At 36.1% G+C, this 22,086-nt stretch overlaps 1 protein-coding gene across 1 annotated transcript in view; it reads left to right on the forward strand.

The window, feature by feature from the left end:
• Positions 1-22,086, forward strand: part of ANTXR2 (ANTXR cell adhesion molecule 2) — a 153,340-nt gene that overhangs the window by 102,428 nt on the left and 28,826 nt on the right. Inside the window, exon 17 of the mRNA XM_075204559.1 lies at positions 440-520. Within this exon, the coding sequence (XP_075060660.1) occupies positions 440-520 (81 nt within the window). The remainder of the gene's footprint in view (positions 1-439; positions 521-22,086) is intronic.

Raw genomic sequence — 22,086 nt, forward strand, 5'->3', positions numbered from 1 at the left:
TGTTTACCAATTTAAAGTTGCAATATAAACTAGGTAAAAGATTTTAATAAGGTGCCTAGCTGGAGCCCCGAGTGCTGCTACTTGCAGTTGTGTGTTCCTGGGTTCTGTCAGTTGTGTAATACAGAACCAAAAAATGTATTAAACTGACTAACTTTAAATGACAGCGGGCAAGTGGTTGGGGGGGAGGAGCCAGAGGACTAAGCGTAAACCGCAATCTCCTGCTAAGGGAAGGTACACCTTAGTCAAGTGATGTAATAGGTGAAAGGACAGCTTTAAAGTGTGAACATTGGTTTAGCCTCTAATATGTAAAATACCTTTTCTCGTTAAAGGACTCAACTAATAGATGTGATATTTTTTCCTTGACCACTGCAAGCTACAGTAATATTAGGCAACTGATAATAAACTATACATTACTTACGTTACATTTTCTTCCTACAAGGGTCGACTTGATGCGCTGTGGGCCCTCCTACGAAGACAATATGACCGTGTTTCACTGATGAGACCTCAACAAGGAGATGAGGTATTATTTTGTTAATTACACATATTAATGGTGTTCTCATTTTTAAAAGTGGGATATGTTGCACTATGTACCGTACATGTATATATTATATATTTTAAATATAAAAATCATGGTAAAATAGCTGCCCACAATCTACCTAACCAAAATTAATTTTTCTTTATGGTCCTGGCCAGAAACTTTAAGGCCACATCCCATATGTCCACTTGAAATCAGAATTGTCCCTCGAAAAAAGTGATCAGTAAGGGGTATGCATATGCAATGAACACATGCATATGGAAGAACACATATATTAATGAGTAGATTACCACAGTACATGGTGTACTGAAGAAGGTACCCTGGATTTTATGTCCATACTTAGATGTGACTTCCTCATCAGCTGCATAAATGTGCATACAAGTTCTCAGTCGCTATGCAGACAGGGTGCATTTTCATTATTTAGTGGTAATAGATTAATATCACAGGTTTCCTGCATTGTACATTAGGGAACTTAGTACATTTTGTGTTAGGATGTAGCACTGATTTTAATGAATAAATATGGGATCAATTAATAAAAAACAGAGAAAGTATATGGGATATACTGCACTCCCAGGAATAAAATAACAAGCTTTAATAGCTGTCATATGCCAGAAATCCCTGAACATGTTCGCTGTACAATAGTCTATAGATCCTGATACCAAATTGTGGCTTGTGTGTTCGACATTCATCATTAGCACTTGAGTTTTACATTCGAGGTTTGCAGTTCAAGTTCGCCATTCACATTAAAATGAGTGTTTTTAAATATTTTTATTTTAAAATACTATCTAACTAATACTTTCAAATTATAAAAAAGTATTTCACTTTTATTAAATGCAAATTATGAATAATACTCAATTTAAGCTTCAAATGTATTGTATAGCCTATCCCGTTGTGGCCACACTAAATAACAATATACAGAAAAATCAGAAGGGAGAGGCAGCACTAAGTAATATCATAGAAGCTTACACTTCGTTTGTTACATTTTATTCAGAAGTGTATTCTAAACGAGAAGTATCTTTTAAAACACCATGCTTCTCATACAGACCCTGTTGAAGGTTGTACAGCAAACATTACATAGAAAAGCCTATTATTTAATCCAAGAATCTGTCTTGTGGGCATGGCTTCTTGATTTGTAACAATGTTATTGTATGTATATATAAGCACATTATGTCCCATTATATTCAGTGTTTAGAAGAGTGATATATTGCATATAGTTAAAAGATATTAATCTAGTGATCATATTACAACCAGACTCCCCTCTCACCACAACCTCTCAATCGTTGTTAACAACACTACCATCTCATCTGTCACCCAACTCTGTTGCCTGGGTGTCACCCTTGACTCCTCTCCCTCTTTTGCCCCCCACGCCCAATCCCTTGCTCAAGCTTGTCGCTTCCAACTGCGCAACATTGCCCGCATCCGACCCTTCCTCTCACAAGACGCCACCAAAACCATCATCCATGCACTCATCATCTCCCGCCTGGACTACTGCAACCTCCTCCTCACTGGCCTCCCTCTCTCCCATCTCGCCCCGCTCCGATCTGTACTCAATGCAGCTGCCAGACTTATCTTTCTCTCACGTCGCTCCTCCTCTGCCTCCCCTCTCTACCAGGCCTTACACTGGCTCCCTTTCCCTTACAGAATCCTCTTTAAACTCCTTACTACCACTTACAAAGCTCTCTCCCAGTCTACTGCCCCTACATCTCTAACCTCCTTACCATTCATACTCCTGCTCGCTCCCTGCGCTCGGCAAACGACCGTCGCCTCTCCTCCACTCTCATTACCTCTTCCCACTCCCGAGTCCAAGACTTTTCCCGAGCTGCCCCCCTGCACTGGAATGACCTCCCTCGCTCCATCCGTCTCGCTCCCAATCTGTGCTCCTTCAAACGGGCACTCAAAACTCACCTGTTCCTGAAAGCCTACCAACCATCCACTTAACCCCTCATCCACTCTGCTTGTTCTCCCTCCTCTCCCCTGGTCCCTTTTTCTCCATTGCATCACTGCCTCCCTTCGTGCCTGTTTTGTCCTCCCTCCCTTAGGATGTAAGCTCGTATGAGCAGGGCCCCTCTCCCCTCCTGTCTTCATACCGACTCTTCTGCTCCGCCCTCACTCCATATGTCTGCCCGGAGTTTCCGAAGCATTGGTACTTAGTGTTTATTGTTCTGTGATGTTTTACCCTGTATGGTCTACTGTTCGTATTATGTAAGGCGCTGCGAAAACCCTGTGGCGCCCAACAAATAAATGATAATAATAATAAAATAACTAATTTAGTAAATTACTATGGTCACTTGCTGTATCCAAAGTATCCAGATTAACACTTGTTAACATATGGGAGATTTTTTAACAATCATATGATCCTAAGGGCCAATGAATTGTATGGCATCTGGTTGCTGAAGTAACAAAGATGGTGGGCATGCCCATCCTATTTGGTTAACAGAAAATAGCAGTCCCAACAGTAAATAAACTGTATGGTAACTGCAGTCCCCTGATAACTAGATGCTAGGTGCACTCATTGGTTGGTTTAGTCATGTGATTGCACAGCAGCTGTTGTGATTAGCGTAGTTAACCAGGTGCAATCGTAGCCTTAAACCAAAGGCAGAACTTCTAGATTTGCATATGTATATGCATCAATTCACCATTGGCCGATGATGGCCACATCCCCTTTGGTGGCATCATGTACATATATATGTACATGATGCCATACATAGTGTAAGATTTGTAATGAGACTGCTTAAATAAATGTTTAATAATTTAAATCTTATTAATCCAATTGCATATAAACACCAATCTCTGTATATTCAATAGTTCCCTATTGCATGTTTATTTTAGCATATAGCTGTCATGCAATACCAAACAAATAATGTTTTTGTATGTAAACGCAGACATATGTATTGCAAAACAGAAAATCTTCTCTGTCAAAACTATTCTTTTTTTCTGTGTAGCTACAACAATCTCTTTGTAGACTTTGCAGACAGTTATGCAGAAGTCACTAGAGCAGCAGGGATAAAGGTGGCATTCTCAGAGTACTGTGCACTGAAAGCGAGGCCGTGGGATCTGTCATGAGTTGGCAGAGAGTGCAAAGAACTATTCTGGCAAAATTTCAATTGCCTTTGGATACTGTTAGGTCTAATACTGATGGGTAAAACTTAAAAATGTAACCATTGCCTTCAGAATGTCACTTGGATGATGACAGAAATCAACTTCTGTTTTTCTGACAGAATATTTAGCACCAAGAAAAGATCTCTCTTCATTAATTTATTGGATGATGAAAAAGAGCCACTTTGCTAGTTTTTACTTTAGTCTATTTTTGCGCAGCTGTTAGAAATGCTGTCAGACTAAATAAATATATAACTTATATGTAACAATATACAATAGGCAGGGCATTAATTATTTAAAGCAATCATCAATAAACGCCAGTACTAACTGAAGATTAACTATGGTTTATCAAAGGCAAGAGATGCTGCATTTCGAGCCCCCTCCATTTCCATGCTCTCTCCCTCTGCTAGTTTCAAGTGTGGCCCAATATTTGAAAAGGCCGCACACAGTTGACTCAGAAATCAGGAAAAGGGGCTTTGATTGTAGTTGGAATTCCTGGGAGTCATACATTTTTCAGCTGGCAAACTACAAGGTTATGGAAGCTGATACAGGTGCGAGCTAGCAGGTTGTCTCTGACATCTGTTCAGAGCAGAGGAGTGGGTCTTCACCAGCCTGCAGCGAGGCTGCTGGATTGTCAGCAGATGTAGTTAAGAGTGGCAGAACAGTTTTGGTCTCACACTTGCTGCCTGGGGGGCTTAAACACCAAAGGTAAAGAGGAGGTGGACACAGCTGCACTCCCAAACTTGCCCGAGGCACAAATAAAGAGATCTAATGTAGTTTGACTCTGTTGTGGTGAGCAGACTAGGACAGAAAGCCACTTCAGAGGCAACTTAACGCAACAACATCTGCCGCCAAGTTTCCAGGGAGTGACAGGGGACAGCAGGTACAGATCGAAGTCCCCACGTAAACAGCCTCCATTAAGCCATGAACTCTTTTGATGGGTTTCCATCAAACATGCTGGAGTCCGCAGCAGGAGTTGGTATTGTTTTCAAAGCAGTGTTTTGTTTTATGCACTAACAAGGTAATTTATAAATGATTCATTACTTGGAACTTTTGCTTATGTAAAAAGTGATTGAGATAGAACAGAGTATGAGAAAGTAAGAAAGTAATTCAATACGCCTGTCATGATTAAAGTCTCTACAGAGCCATTTTACATTTGAGGTCACATTCACCTTCAGGTTATATTACTCCAATGAACTATTCATTGCCTAAATACTCATGCATCATTTGTGATATATTCCACTTCCCATTCCTCAATTCAAGCTACGTTTTACACATTTTTCACATTGACCTGTACAAATCTCAAACACCAGCCGTTTGTGTTTGGCTAACAAACTTGCTTTTTAATAATTAGAAAAGTTAGGGTTTTATTAAAGTCTGATTAAAAACAAAACAAGTGTTCAGGAAGTAACTATAAATGCAATCAAAGTTGTGTTTCTCAGGGACTGTAAATGTTCCCAGAAGTTACTTTAGCAGTAACTATTGTTCTAAACGATGTATATTGCAGCCAATGCAATGTTTAAATAAGCTCATAATTTTTATGATAGCGAGTTTGTTGTAATCCTATGAGTGTGCTTATTTTGCTGTAATAGCAGGTCCAGTGCTTATCTTGCTGCAATAGCAGGTGCAGTACAGACTAAGCAACACTAGTATATGAGTGTTTACAGTTGCATTATTACCAAGTTTTTTTCGTCGCAATGTCACTCATTGCTGCTCATTGAACTATATTACAAGGGTTACATATTTTAAATAGCAGTATTTTTGTGCTGTACACCTTCCTTCACTGTGGCGTTTGGTGAGCAGTGATGGGTTATAGTTGTGTATGATGCTCTTAGATAAATGGACACTTAAATGTGTTTCACAGTTTTCGTTGCACTGTGTCATTTACAAAATATTTAGATTGTACCTACAAACTTAACAAGGCAAATATTTCTTAAGTAAGCACTAGACCCATATTTTCTATCTTTTTGTTAATGCTGAAAATATGCATCTGTTTACATACTCATCTGAGAGTCACATATGTGAATTTCTCCATAGATTCCCATTGTAGTCTTGAAAAAATGCAGGTGTGCAATATTGAAGGTTGTGTAAATATAATTTTAGGATACGGGGTGATTATTCAATTCAGTACCTCAGTTGTAATCTCATGGGAGCAAATAAAATATATTAGTGATTTCTATTTAGCAAATCATTTAGCTGTTTGAAATTGTTGTTGGTCCACAAACTCAATTTGGCTTTTTGACCTTTAACCAGTGTTGGACTGGAGCATGAAGGATACAACTGGACCAAACCAATGGCATGGACCTCATAATGGCATGCGCCACTGCAGCTAGAGGGGGCGTGGCCAGCCCACAGAGGATAGACTCTTGAAAGTGAACAACAGCAGCGTTTAAATGAGAAATACACAGTAACATTTCTAATTTTGAGTGGAATATACAATTATTTGTAGAGAAATATATCACCAAAACCTGTAAATGAGCAATATCTGTGACCCCCTGAATCTCAGTCTCATCTGCTCCTTTATTGAGTCCGGCCTCTCTAGTGGCCCTGATTGTGCTTTGATGGTGAGTTACTTGAGAGCATGGTCCTGGGCTGTTGGTGCTTAGTATGTATAGTAGTAGCCAATAAGTGTTTTCAAACTCTTAGTCCTTCGTGGTCCTCTACAGCAGTGTTTCATCCAGACACAGCTGGAACACCTTCTTTCTCTATGTAAATATGTCCTTAAATTACGTATTGACTGAGTTGCCTTCAGACTGTGGCTATGCATGTCCAATTTATGTGCAGTAACACTAACTCAGCATAAGTCCAAATGCCTGGACATCTTTACATAGAGAACTAGCAGGAGAGAGCAGCAGGAGAGAGAGCATAGCGGAGGAGAAGGTTCAATGGTTCTACTGTCTTTTGTTGGGAGAAAAAATCAAAAGAAATTGCTTCCTCGGGATCTCAGTGGGCCAATCCCACACAGCCTTTACCAAATTCATTAAACCTATACCAAACCTAGATATAAGCATATCTGCCTTTGACGTTACCTTGTGTCTTGAACTTTCCTGTTTCATGCATGATTTCTCTTTAGGAAATAGACTTGTGGTTTAGAGGTGACAGACGTGATGTGATACAACATTAAAAGTATTCAAGAAGGCTATTCCTTCTAAAATACTTCTTGTTGAAGTCATGAGAGTGAGAGAGAGGACTGGGGCTGTCTTTTATTTAATGTACCAATGCTGTACATTTTAATGTTTTATTCACATGGGTTTATGTGTGCGTATAAATTTCTTTTCTAGGGCTAATTATGGGTATATAGCAGAAAATCTCCCTGGAAGTTATGGCAAGTGCCAGTTACCACCAACCCATAGGGTATACAAAAATAAACTAATTTTGCATGGCTAAAAAGCCTCTGCAGACTCCAAATAATGGGCCTGATTCATTAAGGATCTTAAATGAAGAGGTATCTTATTTCAGTCTCCTGGACAAAACCATGTTACAATGCATGGGATGCAAACTAGTTTTCTGTTTGCACACAAGTTAAATACTGACAGTTTTTTCATGTAGCACACAAATACTTGATAGCTTATTTGTACACTGAAATTTAAAGTTGATATTTAAAGTTGATATAACAAAAGAGTATTGCGTATGTACAGATAAAGCATACCTGCACACTTCATTAGCTTTTTCAGAAGGGACAGGGCATTAATTTCTTGGATATGGATCATAGTTGTTTGATTTATTTCACTTATAGGTGGAACTGACCAAATGCAATACACAACAATCTATAAAATGTATATAAACCAAATGCAATGAACCAAATCTATAGAAATCTATAAGATTTTGCAGCAAAATTTCGTGGAACAGTTTTAAATATTTCCAATGTTTTCAATGCTCTATTCTTGGAATGTGAAGTGTGTACGCATGATATTTAAAATATTAAATAATTTGATCACAAATCCAATGATTTGGTTTCAATACAATTCTTGGCTTGCAGGGACTGTTACGTTTTCATAAAGGTCTAGATTTAGGCATCAGTACTAATACTGCTGCCAATATGATACAAGCATAAAAATCAACCATCATTAGTATTCTGGTGTAGAGATGTCACCAACTTCTCTTATTAATATACTTTCAGGATTCAAACATACTTTAATCACTTTAGAAAGTAGTAGGCTTTGGCATTAAGACAGGAGCAAGTGTTACTGATACAGGAGGATGGAACTAAATTGTGCACCCAGCTACCGCGAGGGGTTGGTTGATTTTGTCATCCCTGTTAGATCATTTGATTCCACACCACAATTATATTAATCCAGTTTGGTCATGCATATGTGCTGTTCTGTGATGTAACAAAATGCACAATGGTTTTAAAGTCATGCTCATATATGCTCCCATAAGTAAAATATGATATACACAACATGATATTTGTTAAACAGGCTTTTATACTTTTATGACACTGGTATACAAAAATTATCCAGTGAAACAACTGGCAGTGAAAGAAATCAAACATGCAAATAATCTCTAATGCTATGTAGTACAGTATGTGTTCTCATAATGACCATTCTTGTGTAGTCATAACAGCCTGTCCTTATGACATTGCTCTCGTGAGTGCCTTGCTCCTCATTAGTCTGTTTTTTGGACACGCTGGTTACCCTCAAGAAATTACAAGTTGGACATGACAGTTTAATTCAGTGCCTCCTCTCCATGAGAGACATGACAGCTTTAAACGTTTCCTGTGCCAAGATGTATGAACTAGTCCTATAGCTTTTAACCAGATTAGTCCCTTTTCCATTAACTGCTTGAAAGTAGGGCAGATGTCCGAGCGGCTGGTTGTAAATTCGATAATGTCTGCTGTGTTAATCTGGAGGCTTTGCTGATGGAGAAGGCTGTAGATAACAGGATTAAGGTTTCACGACCCTTGTTTTCATGGCAAAGGAGAGAGGGCTCAGAGGTTGGGGAATGACTTCTGTTGGTAATCTTAATTGATTGTCAAGAGATTTTAATATATCTCATTAATTAGGTGGTATTTACACATACACATCTGATGCTCTTGATACTTAAAATAAGAAAGAAATGTTGATTTTCCTTATCTGCAGTTGTAGACACTTTAATTACAGAAGTAGTAAACTAGGATGACAATTCAATTTAAATTTTTTGTATGCCCCTAAAAATGTGATAAAAATGTTTTTATGTTATATTAATAAATCTTTTATTCCAACTAATGACTTGGAGTCAGTCTAACATATGTTTGGAATCAGTGGCATCTATAGGGATTATGTTGTCATAGTGCTTAGTTCATATATAATAGGTAGCTTATTTGTTAGTAGCCCATATCTAGACAATGTAAATAACAGCGGTATGATAGAAGTTTGTCTTCCTTTGATAAACAAAAAAATGTATTTAAAAAAACGACTACATTTTACTCTAGGGAAATTATGAAATGGTAGATTCACATTATTTTATTTTTCTGCGATGATTTCCAAACTGTAATATACTTTATAACATATATTGCTACTGTTAAATTCATATTGACGCTACAAATAAATATTGTCCACTGCGATTATTGTGGTTCCAACGCACAAAGACATTTAATAGCAAATGATAGAAGGATAACGGCAATCCATGATGATGATAAAAAGGTATAACAATATACAGAAAAGTATAACCGAATACATTACGCAAGCGGCAGTTGGCAGCAACTCAAGCTTCAATCAGAACACTCTGGGGACCAAAGCCAGAGCTCAACAGTACAGTTGTAATAGTAGTGTCACACATATATATGCAGTTACAGTTGTTAGGTCTTCATTCATAGGTTCTTTCATTCTCAGGTACTCGATGTTGCATTGGAGAATTCCTCTGATCATTGTTCTTCAAACTACCAGGTGTCCATTCCTCAGGCTCCCGCCTCTAGACTTGTATAAACTGGTTTTATGACCCCTGTGCACTGGTTATTTGATGTATGAAATAGTGATATTATTTATTACTAGCGCTCACAAAGTGCAGGCACTACACAAGTAACACCGGATTTCTGCTAGTAAAATATAGATTGATATGAAACCAAACTCCAAACATTTCTAAGGACCTGAACCATAATTACCTTTACTGTAGTAATATCTATGTATAAATAATATCTAATACATTTACTAATAAATGAATGTGGACTGGAACTTTAATAAATGTGTACTATTTACAAATATAAATGTAAGTGTGTGTATTGTTTTCTCGTGTGGTTGCGCCTTTAGACGTAGCGTACTAATCGCAATTGCACGGTAAAATAATATTAATCAATTTAGCCTTCTTCACTCAATTATTTGACTTTCACATGACACTACATGTGAAAGTCATACTTGGTCAGATGATGATCCTCGAATTTGGCATTATTGAGCTGTATGTACTGAGGGTATAAAACAAATTTGATAATGGAAGCTTATTGCTCTGTCTGTTTTCTATAAATCGTGATAGAGGACAATATTAGTGCTGCAGCATACATGACTAGTAAAGCACAGTTTATTCATCCTAGTGATTGAGTTCTGATGTTGGAATTATTTAATATAATAACTTAATATTTCAGCTGCACAAAGCAGTTCTTTCATTGAGAGAAAGGCAATAACATACTCTACTTCTTTATTATATAAAAAATAAATGTGTTGGTGTGGGTTTGGGAGGTTTACTACAGTTTTAGCGAACTGTTTTAGGTCCAAATCTGGTACAGTAAGAAATGTATTGAGCAAACCTTAGGGGTATATTTACTAAACTGCGAGTTTGAAAAAGTGGAGATGTTGCCTATAGCAATCAATGAGATTCTAGATATCATTTATTTAGTACATTCTACAAAATGACAGCTAGAATCTGATTGGTTGCTACAGGCAACACCTCTACTTTTCAATGTCGCAGTTATACCCCTAAGTATGTTGCAATCATACATTTATATGTCTGTTTATGCAATATTGTAAGATCAAAATCAGTCATTGTAGGTTGTTCAATTTAAGTGTACAGTCTAAAAAATGCTTTTAATATGTTTAACATCTACTGTACCTATTGTAATCTGCTTTCCATTTAATCAACACTGTAAAATTGCGTTCTAAATACATTATATTAAAACACACAGTCATTTTGCAATAGTTTATATTTCTAATATTTTGGAACCACGTAGATTGATTGTGGAACAAAGTTCCAATATGAATCTACAAGCGCTCATATAAATGTTAATATACAAAAACAATTAACAAAGAAAAAGAAACACCATCCTGTCACATCAGCTATGAGTAATCAAGGATTGTAACTGGGACTTTCATGTGGGTGGGCATCTGTGCAGTTCCATCCACCAGTTTGGGAAAGAATCAAAACCCAGAAATCTAGGACCTGCCTATTTTAAATGGGTAAACTGTAGCTTTTATTATTTTTTTTACATCTTTAAAACATGAGAGTGATAGGAGCATACGTGTTTCACGCAGCACCTGACCTTAATCATAGCTAGATTTTTATCTAGATAATTTTAAAGATGTAAATTTAAATGAAGAATATACAGTTAAACTTCTTCAACTAAACAGTGCCTGCGCACCTCCTGCTTGGGCATCTGCCCATTAGCTCCACTCCTCCATTTTCTTTGCACCTCTTTCAATGGCTCTAAATCTGTTAGTGGCGCCTCCACGCTAATGTACATAGGTTTTAGCCTGCGCTGAGTATACCCCTTGCACCCCAGTAGCTGTGTTGTGTATAGTGTTATTTGTTTAATGTATTGAACTGTTATATCATGTACAGTCTTGTTGTGTGCCCTTTGTATGGTGTTGAGGACCTCATGTGGCTCCCTATAAATAACTATTATTAATAATAATAATAATAATAATAATAATAATTATAATAATAATAATTTCTCTGCTTGAAAACACCAATGTTATTACATTTTAAAAATTTAGTGGCAACTGGACTGGGACTAATTACATTCCAATCGGCATATGCTATTACGTTTAACATGCGTTTTCCACATGGAATTTACCTTCAAAGTACCAATATTACAATTTATTTACAACAATTATCAAAATATATTTTAAGGTTGAGGCCACTTGTTTATATGACTGTAGATATAAAATAAGTTGAATGGCAAATTGGCAGATTTATTTCTGGAAATCAGAAGAGGCATGTTGAATCTAAAATGATTAAATTGTATTGATTTGCTCAAAGTGGTACACATCAGAAACACTGATGAGAAAAGATATGAAGGTAGATAGAATGGATTTGTTTAATTCAGTGCACACATTTAGAGATTCGCTTGCTTGCCCTGATCACCGAAGGACTGTACCTGGTACATTCATGATTCATGCACTGTGCTGCACAACTGGCTCAAATTGGAAAGCTGCCACAAGCACACCCAAACTATTTTGGGTCAGTTGCTGGCCTCAAATATACAGCAGGTGAAATAAGTATTGAACACATCAACATTTTTCTCAGTAAATATATATTTAATGTGGCTATTGTAATGAAATTTACACCAAATGTCAGCAACAATCCACACATGTAAAGAAATCAAACCATAGATGTCCATAAATGAAGTTTTGTGTAATAATGTGAATTGGCACAGGGATAAAGTATTTAACATGCTTCCTGAAATTTATTTAATACTTTGTACAAAAGCCTTTGTTGGTAATGACAGCTTCAAGACACCTCCTGTATGGAGAAATTAGTCACATGCATTGCTCAGGTGGGATTTTGCCCCACTCTCAATAGTCTTCAAATCTTGTAGGTTCCGTGGGCTTCTATGAATTCTGATCTTTAGTTCTTTCATAGATTTTCAATTGGATTCAAGTCAGGTGATTGGCTGGGCCATTCTAGCAGCTTTACTTTCTTTCTTTGAAACCAACAGAGAGTGTCCTTGGCTGTGTGTTTGGGATCATTGTCTTGTTGAAATGTCCACTGTCGTTTCATCTTCAGCATCCTGGTAGATGGCAGCAGATTTTTCCATTCATCCTTCCTTCAATGATTTGCAGTATGCTAGTACTGTGTGCAGAAAAACAGCCCCACACCATGATGTTCCCAACCTCCAAACTTCCCTGTTGGTATAGTGTTTTTTGGGGTGATGTGCAGTGCCATTTCTCCTCCAAACATGGTGTGTATTATGGCATCAAAAGAGTTCAATTTTGCTCTCATCTGACCACACTATATTCTCCCAGTATTTCACAGACTTGTCCAAATGTTGTGCAGCAAACTTTAAATGAGCTACAACATGTTTTTTCTTCAGCAAAGGAGTCTTGTGTGGTGAGCGTGCAGACAGACCATGGCGGTTGAGTGCATTACTTATTGTTTTCTTTAAAAAATTGTACCTGCTAATTCCAGGTATTTCTGAAGCTCTCCACAAGTGCTCCTTGGTTCTTGGACAACTCTTCTGACAATTTTTTTCACTCCTCTGTCTGTAATCTTGCAAGGAGCACCTGGCCGGTTTATGGTGAAATGATGTTCTTTCCACTTCCACTTCTGTAAAAAATGCTATCAGTATGTTTTGCAACAATAAGGTAGCGAAGGTCTTAAAAGAGCTCTTTTTCTGTTACTCATCATGAGATGTTTCTTGTGTGACTCCTTTGTAATGAGACACCTTTTTATAGGTCATCACTTGTGGCTGAACCAGCTGGCAGGATTGCTTTATAATTTCTGATAGATTTCAGCTGGTGCTTGGCTTTCCATTCCCTTTTGCACCTCCCTTTCTTCCTGTGTTCAATACTTTATCCCTTTGTCAATTTACATTATGACACAAAAATTAATTTATGGACATTTACAGTTTGATTTCTTTGCATGTGTGGATTGCAAGGGCTGTTGCTGATATTTGGTGTAACTTTCATTACAATAGCCACATTAAATATATATTTACTGAGAAAAAATCTTGATGGGTTCAATACTTATTTCACCTGCTGTATGTGGATGGCAACTGGTTGTCTGATTTCTTATTGATCCTTTAGAATATATTCTTGCAATGTTCAAGGGTCTCTCAATTTGGTCAAGTGTGTCTGACCATATGGTCAAGTCAAGTATGACAAAAGTGACCATGTGGCCAAAATACAGTCACTAAAAAGGGGCATTACTGCCAAAATGAAATAAAATAATTTTTAAAAATTCTGTTAAATAAATATCCTATTCCATAGCCTATAAAATAAATTAATTTCATTTACAGTTTATCAGCAAAACTCCAAGTTGCATACAAATTAGCAATACTTGGTGTGGCTTCAAATCATTTTAAAAACAGCAACTTTGTTTTTAAAAAAATCTCTTAAAAACTGCTACGAAATAGACTGACAAGTGCTCTGGTTTCCGCCCATAGCCCTGAAACAGAATGGTTGGTTAATTGGCTTCTTACAAAATTGGCCTTTTTTCGGTGTGTGTTTATGGTAGGGATTTTAGATTGTAAGCCCCAAGGGGCAAGAACTAATGTGAATAACTACCTATCCTCTGTACAGTGCTGCGTTATATGATTTATGCTAAATAAATAAACAATAAAAATAAACAACTATTGCTGTTTATGAGTAAAGTACAATGGAATATGGGGTCTATTTATCAAAGGGAAAAAAGTCCTGCAAAAAATCCCTATTTACCTAAGCACCCGGCTAGAGAAGACTCTCACTAGTGGTAGCCATTGCACGTAGCAGATGACCTCTGGCTTCCTAAATGTGCGGCTATCTGTCAGTTACACTGGCAGGTTCATTCATGGTCCAGTCACACAACCTGAGCACTAAACCGCCACATGTGTCTAATTTCACCACATTGGAAGCGAATCCTGATGTCTGGTGTTTGGGCTAAATGACCTATTTGTGGCCAGCTTTAGAATGTTTATGATTAAAACCCATTTCCCAACCGTAACATTTATTTTAAATGATTTTTTAATGATTTTGATATTTAATGACTAGGATCAGAATGTATTATTTTATAGTATATAATATAGTATCTTCATGGACTTTTGTGTTAAAATAAGTAAATAAAGTAAGTAATCTTCTTAAGTAATACTGCATAACAGAACAGATGATCTAAGCTTAAAGCTTGTGTAATAATATTTATATTAGTGCATAGGGTATACTTCATCAGCATAACCAGTGTATTTTGATTAAGTGACCTCAGCTCCCCTCTGCAGATCGACAGAAATCATATGTGCTTGATAAAATCACTGGAGCATTTTATTAGTCAGGTTGGCAACTGTCTGAGTTTTGGGATGAAGCACATTCAAAGTGAAAAATGCTTACTGGCAACCACTGAGTGAGGGCGGACTGCATGTAGATTTCATGGATATGGCCCAGCCAAGGGAGGGATACCCATTTCAACTGTATAACATGTCAATTATACACTTTATAAGCTTGTTTGAAATTACTAAATATTTTATACCTTTTTGGAATAATTTAAATGCAAATAAAGTAGTATTAGGAGTAACGAAACAAATTGACTGATTCAGAACTGATTGTTTTATAAAAAAAATCTCTTTAGTTATAACCCTCCAGATCTAGCCTAAACATTTATAAATTAGTTTGTATGAATACTTGCCTAGAAAACACATTGTAAGAACTGAACTATTCACAAATATAAGTCTTTCCAAAATGAGAAGTAACTTGAGGAAAAATTTATTACGTTGCAGCCATGTGAGGCAATGCAGCATACACTGGCTTTTGAGAGCATGAAACGGGCTTATGCTGACGCAGAAACAGATCTGCTTTAACCTGCTTTGGCCTCATCAGTGCAGGTCAGGTGTGAAGAACCATAGAAGAAAATAAGACCTATTGGTTGTATTTTCACATAGAAGAAATATATTAGTCACGAGGTCCAGAACATTAAGCCAATGCAAATTTGAGTATTTTTCGTGATTAAGTTAGGTAAATACTCTTATATTTTCAATAAAAGAACATACATTGTTTACAGTATAATTCATCCACATGTACTGAACATGGTTCATGTTTAGTTGAACAGAATTTGTTGTTTTTGATGTATAAGATGCTTTTTTACTTCTGCGCAAGCGCACAAATCACTCGTTCTGAAACAAGTGCTTTGTGCATATGCTCAGATCCTGAATGTCCTAAATTACTTTAAATATTGCCAGTTCAGAGGATTTGTGTCACATTTGTAAAAGTACAATTTCGCAAAAGATCGATATTAAAATAACTCAAGTAAAATTTAAATTGATTCCTATTTACATTGTCAACACATGCTCTAACACTAAGGGCAATGTGGGAAAGCTGCTCTGGGAGAGTTTCTCCTTAGTGAATGAAAATAATTCTTGTCTCATTTATGTGGCCATTTAATCTGCCCAAGTACAACACATTTTTTTATTTTGTCTAAGCTGTTTGAATCATTGATCGCAGCAGCCGAAGGAATTTCACATAGTTTATTAGATAATTGTTTACATCTAACCAGTTGTCGAAGAGGGCTGGTATATGGTGGTATGTCATACCTCCACTACTTCTGCTCCATTCATTGTAAAACTATTAAATTCCATTCCCTTACATTTTCCATACCACCACTTCACTGTTTCCACTTCCACCACTGAGTCTAAACTTACCCATATTGTATGCAGGATTGGTTTTTCAACCAAATTTCAAGACATTTAGAACAAGTGGTCGTTCCCCAAAACCAGTGTCAAATATTATCAAAGTCAGACTGGAATTGATTTCTACGGGTGCAAAATCCTACCTAACGCTTACTAAATGGTTTGCTGTAATTGTTATGCGTCCTAAAATCTGTTTCATTTCATTCAACAGCTCCAGTAATTTTCTGTTTTCAAATGACTGTAGAGAATTTGTAAATTGTTGTAAAATGTAAAATGCAGGAAAGTTCATGCAGCTAAATTAAACGCCTTCAAAACCTTGTTGTCTGAGAAAAGCATGGTGTAATATTGCCCAGAATGACAATTCTAGTAATCATCCTGTTGTGATTTAATTATTTTCCTCTAAAATAGCAAGACTGTAAACAGAACATTATAATAATGTTTAATTCAGTGATCAGCAGTTCACAGTTGTATTATATCTATACCCCTACCTGCAATTCTCCATTTTTGCACCTGTACAATATTTTAATAATTTAATGAATACAGTAAGTCAGTAGGAAGCAGAGGTAGGCGGTAAGCAGAAATGTTCTGCATACACTGTGCAGTACTACTTAGTGCAGGGAGGGTTCACCTCAATTATAAAGGGTAATCAATGGTGGTCAAAAGTTGCAGCTCATGTGGTTAAAGGCATCATGTGAACAGCTAGGTTTAGTGGTGTAGACTACAGGAACTTGATATGAAAATAGCAGCAATGGTTAGGTAGAGATGCATTGGATTATAATACAAGCATATAAAACAAGAAAAACGTTAAAATTCCTGCGAGATGTAAATTCTGTGTTCTTCTGTAATGCGATGTACTATCCTATTACAAAATGTGTTCAATTAAGAAGCCTAGAAGCTGATACAATACATTTACAATACAATACAATACACAACACACAATAATAATTAATTAGCATGTGTGAGGCATGTAATTAACAATAATACAAATGAGGAATTTTATACATAATGGTATTTGCAGGGCATTGTGTTACACCCACAAATACATTCAATTGTATGTCGTTCCAAGTATAACTATGTCAAGGAAGACATAATAAAATCGTTATATATCGTTTTAGAGTTTGAAAAATGTGTACCACTTAGCTTTAATGATGTGAAACTCAAAGATATCATTTTGTCACAGTTTGTATAGAACATTATATTATGCAGATATGAGCAATTTTCATGCTTTAGTAGTCTTGTCATTTGTGTGTTTACTTCAGCAACAGCACACATAGCACATATTATTCAGTTACAGAATATGTTTAGGTACATGATATTTCTACACTTTTTTTTAAAATGTTGATTAACCGACATTCAGTTGTCACACACCCCCTCTTTCTTTTTAATATTTCGGAGTTGAGCCTCTTTTAATCCGAAAAGACACTTTCCAGCTCATAAAGATAATTGATGACTCATTATAATAAATAAGCTGTAGGGCATATTGAGGAGCTAATTTATGCTGCATAAACAATCCTCTACGTTTCCATACAAGAAATCCGTGTATTCCAAATGTTTGCTCCACCTATTCTAAAAAGAATACCTCACAAATAGCATGCGTGCAACAAATCAAGCTGGTAACACGGATATTTGAAAATACAAAAATATGAGAGGATGATCTCTCTAATGAAGTTGCAGTTAGGGTTTTCAATGTTACCACAGTAAAGATAACATTAATAGCTATTTTATTATTAATTTTCAATTAATTATTTATTCAGGTTATCTACATTCTGTTTTTAGTGCAGTTTTAATTTTTTTTATAATTGCTTATTTGTATAAGATTGTGTTGTAATTGACTTATCTTGACGTGTATATTATATATTATATTATGTAGTAATTAAAAACAATTAAATATCTGTTGAGAATTTTCACGGTGTTTAAACCAAATTGTGTATATTAAAAAAAATTATATATAGATCCTCAATTTTGTTTCAATAACATGAAAACACTTTCGTCAATCCTTTCGATTTACTGTATTGTACTTCATACTGTGTAGTATGCGCTTTCTTTGAGCCTGATGCTGAGTTAGGAGCAAATCAAAATAAAGGAGTAAGTTTGCTGCTGGACAAACCATGTTACAATGAAATGGCTGCAAATTAAATTATTTTTTTGCATACTAGGATAATACTGGCTGCTTTTTTCATGTAGCGCACCAATACTTGATAGCTTTATTTTTACACTGAAATTTAAAGTTGATCTAGGACATGCCCTATCCCAACTATAAATCTTTTTGTTTTAATTTACCTTCCCCTCCAATGCAACATGGTTTTGCCAAGGTGCAAATTTGCTCCTTTTTTTTTGCTTTACTCCTAACTCAGCATCAGGCCCTTAGGTTAATACAAAATTGCTTAGAAAAAAATTACTGTTGTGCATGGAACTGAAAATGTCATTGAAGAATTGCATCTAGGATATATACAAAAGTTGTTTAAAAGATTTCATTGTTGTCTGTAAATTTTGCGAGAAACACATAATTTAGCTGCAGCTTTGTTATTTACAATTTATTAGTAAGAGGTATGATCTTTTCAAGGTCATGCATTCCACATTTCAATATGGCAAGCTTAATGTGGCAATAATATCGGTATGTGTGCATTGTGCAGACACATTTTCTCTGCCTAGTTTATTTGAAAACTCTATAATTACACTGCAGTTATGGCACAGACACATGAGCCGTTTCTCTTATTTGGGTTTCTTCACACCTTTTCTGATTTTTTCCTTCTTTTTTTTTTATTCTCTGTTTTTTCGTTTCATTGTTCTTTCATGTTTTCCTTAGATTCAAGATAATCAACAGCAAAAAAAGTTTTTTAAAAAAAGGTTACTACTGTAAAAAACTTCAAAACACTACAAACATGTATTTTGCACTATAGAGTAACATGTTCAAAGTTGCACAAAAATCTAATGAAAAAGCACTTTTGTGTCCTAGTTGTAAGGGAACAAACCTGTCCTATGAGAGACAAAGGCAGATCTAGTCACTCAATGTATGTTGCCAAATTGGACAGATCTGGACAGTCTATGCTTGCTGCAAATGGCTGGATCCCACGGTTATTAGTGCGGTTGGACAGTGGGTGCAAACATGGAATGCATAATCCCTAACAAGCTGCTGTATTATCCTCGGATATTGCAGCAGATTGTTACGGATAATGCATGGAGTGATAGCAATTATTGTCTTTCTGAATTTTCTGCCTGTCCTGACATCAGAACATTCCCAATCGGGGGGTAAATTTATCAAGCTGAGAGTTTTTCGGCGGGTTTGAAAAACCAATCAGATTCTAGCTATCATTTATTTAGTACATTCTACAAAATGACTGCTAGAATCTGATTGGTTGCTATAGGCAACATCTCCACTTTTAAAACCCGCCAGAAAACTGTCAGCTTGATACATGTACCCCCCAATGTTCATCGGACTAAACAGCCATTTTGCGCGATTTATGGCCATCTAACTCTTAAATCACCAGAAAGGCAGTATATTTGAGCACCTTAGCAATGGTCATTGAACATTTTTGTCATTTAACACCTCATTTTGGTCTTTTGAATGATGGTTACCGCTAGCAAACATTACAAAATAACACACGAAGTAGCCACAAAACAGTAGGTAATATTATGCCTAAAATTGCCCCAGAACACCTGTTGGCCCATAGCCACTATTGTCCCCTATTCACAGGCATTATGCAGGTCTATAGAGCAAGCATTCTTTTAACACAAAAATAAATTGGCACCAATATGCTTGCACTAAGAAATTGGCACCAATATGCTTGCACTACAATTGTTATTTTATTTTTATTTTCTAAATATAAACTTTTCGTCAGGTTTTCATCCTTGCTTCAAAAGCAGTTTTGGATAATTTTGCTGTTGAAAAAAACATTTGGTAAACACTCCTTCAATGGGAAAATAATTACATCATTAACCATTTGAAAACAGCTCATACATTCTAGGATATCACTGTTAAAATATTTGAAATACAAAAGAGACTGATGAAAAACCAAAACCGAAGGTGCCTATTTCAGTGTAAATATGAAAATGTATATATTTAATCTTTAGCCCTGTCTGGTAAGAGCGCGGAAATAACCGTTCTGGATGCAGTTGTACTGAATGTTGATGTCTTTGCACATTGCAGCACAAGGCCCATCAGAGAATGACAGAGGCAGTAATTAAGACATAGGAGTGCAGGGCAGCGGGTTTCTAAGGGTTACACTGTCTACAGAGCAGAGAGTGATAGAGAAGGAAAGCCGTGATGGCTTCTGTCGTCTCTGTGGGCATGATGTAAACACAGACTAATGAAGGCTAAACAGCTGACTACAAAAACATCACTTGAGACAATGTGGGTGTGATCAATAAGTGTTCTGTAGTTTAATGCGAAATATATCTTCTAGGTTCAAATTGCTAAATTAAATTTAGGTCTAGTATGTGTGTGTGTATATGTATGTGTGTGTATGTGTATATATATATATATATATATATATATATATATATATATATACCTAAATACAGTTACACATACAATTGTATAAATTACATAACAAATTACAAAGTAGAGCCTTAATAAAAAATTGGAACACTGCTCAAAAGACCTATCTGTCTGTCTCTCTATCTATCTATCTATCTATCTATCTTATCTATCTTATCTATCCATCTATCTATCTATCTCTCTATCTCTCTATCTATCTCTCTATCTATCTGTCTATGTCCTTGTCTGATGCAGCAAGCAATATGTCGATAAGTGAGTTGACCATAAAAACTATTATGCAATATTGTGTGTGAGCGTGTATGTATATATATATATATGTACACACACATATTAAACATTATTTATAAGCACTATATACAGGATTAGCATTATCGTGCCTTGAACCGTACATGTCCTTTTTTTTTTTTTTTTTTTTTTACAACGTTTATCTTGTCAAATTCACACAAATTATTTAGATGTTTTGGCTCACAAATGATATCCTGCTAGAGATTTTAGCAAACATTTGTCAAGCTTTCATTGGTGACTTTTTCCATGCTCGTTATGTAGTCTCAAGACATAAAGGATTATTGCTTGGATAGCTCATAAGAACAGTTATTAGTATTCATGGAGACTGTACCTGCTGTAAGAGCGCGGTGCTGTGTCCAGTCATACTTCCTAGGAGACAGGACGGTAGCAGGTGGGGTCAGCCCACCCGGGAAGAGGACAGCTGTTAGAGCCTACTCCAGCTTTTGTCAGCATTAATGACCTGCAACTGACACCTCATTGTAGACATTCTTGTTGAATTGAATCTGAATAATTACTACCTGTCAGCCTCTATTTACAGTAGCAGACTTTCCAAAAAGCCATTTCAGTAGCAAAAGTGACAAAGAGAACGTGAAGACTTACTACGCCTTTATTCATTCCTGTTATGTGATTTATTTAATGCAATGCTGATTTATATCTGAAGCTGGCATGTCAGAAGACAAAAAAAACTACCACGACATCATGAGATGTAGATACTTTTCGACTAGTTCACAGAGGTATAAGGAAATTATTTACATTGTATGTGGAAGTAGAATATATATCAGCCTTGACAAATATGCAGGCTCTTGAATATCATTGTCATTATTGAACGTGGTATTTAGCAGAAGGATGATGAGGAACAAATATGATTAATATACTGTGAATAGAGCTACATTTTTATAATGTATTTTAGTTTACATCAATTTTTTTATGATGCTATCAGAGCATTTAGACAATGCATGTTTTATGTCACTGCTTTTACAATACTTCATAAAATATGACAATCAGTGCAGAAACCTAAAATGAATCTACTTGTGGGCAAATGTATTGAATGATTTCTAGCTTTAGAAGTGGCCTTTTTAACATTAAATCAGTTACATGCTGAAATTGAAATATATACATATAATTAATATTTCATCACCATCTTCCAGATGCTTCAATTAGCTGAAGGTCTTGAACTGT

Source organism: Mixophyes fleayi, chromosome 1, assembly GCF_038048845.1.
Source record: "Mixophyes fleayi isolate aMixFle1 chromosome 1, aMixFle1.hap1, whole genome shotgun sequence".
Classification (NCBI taxonomy): Eukaryota; Metazoa; Chordata; class Amphibia; order Anura; family Limnodynastidae; genus Mixophyes; species Mixophyes fleayi.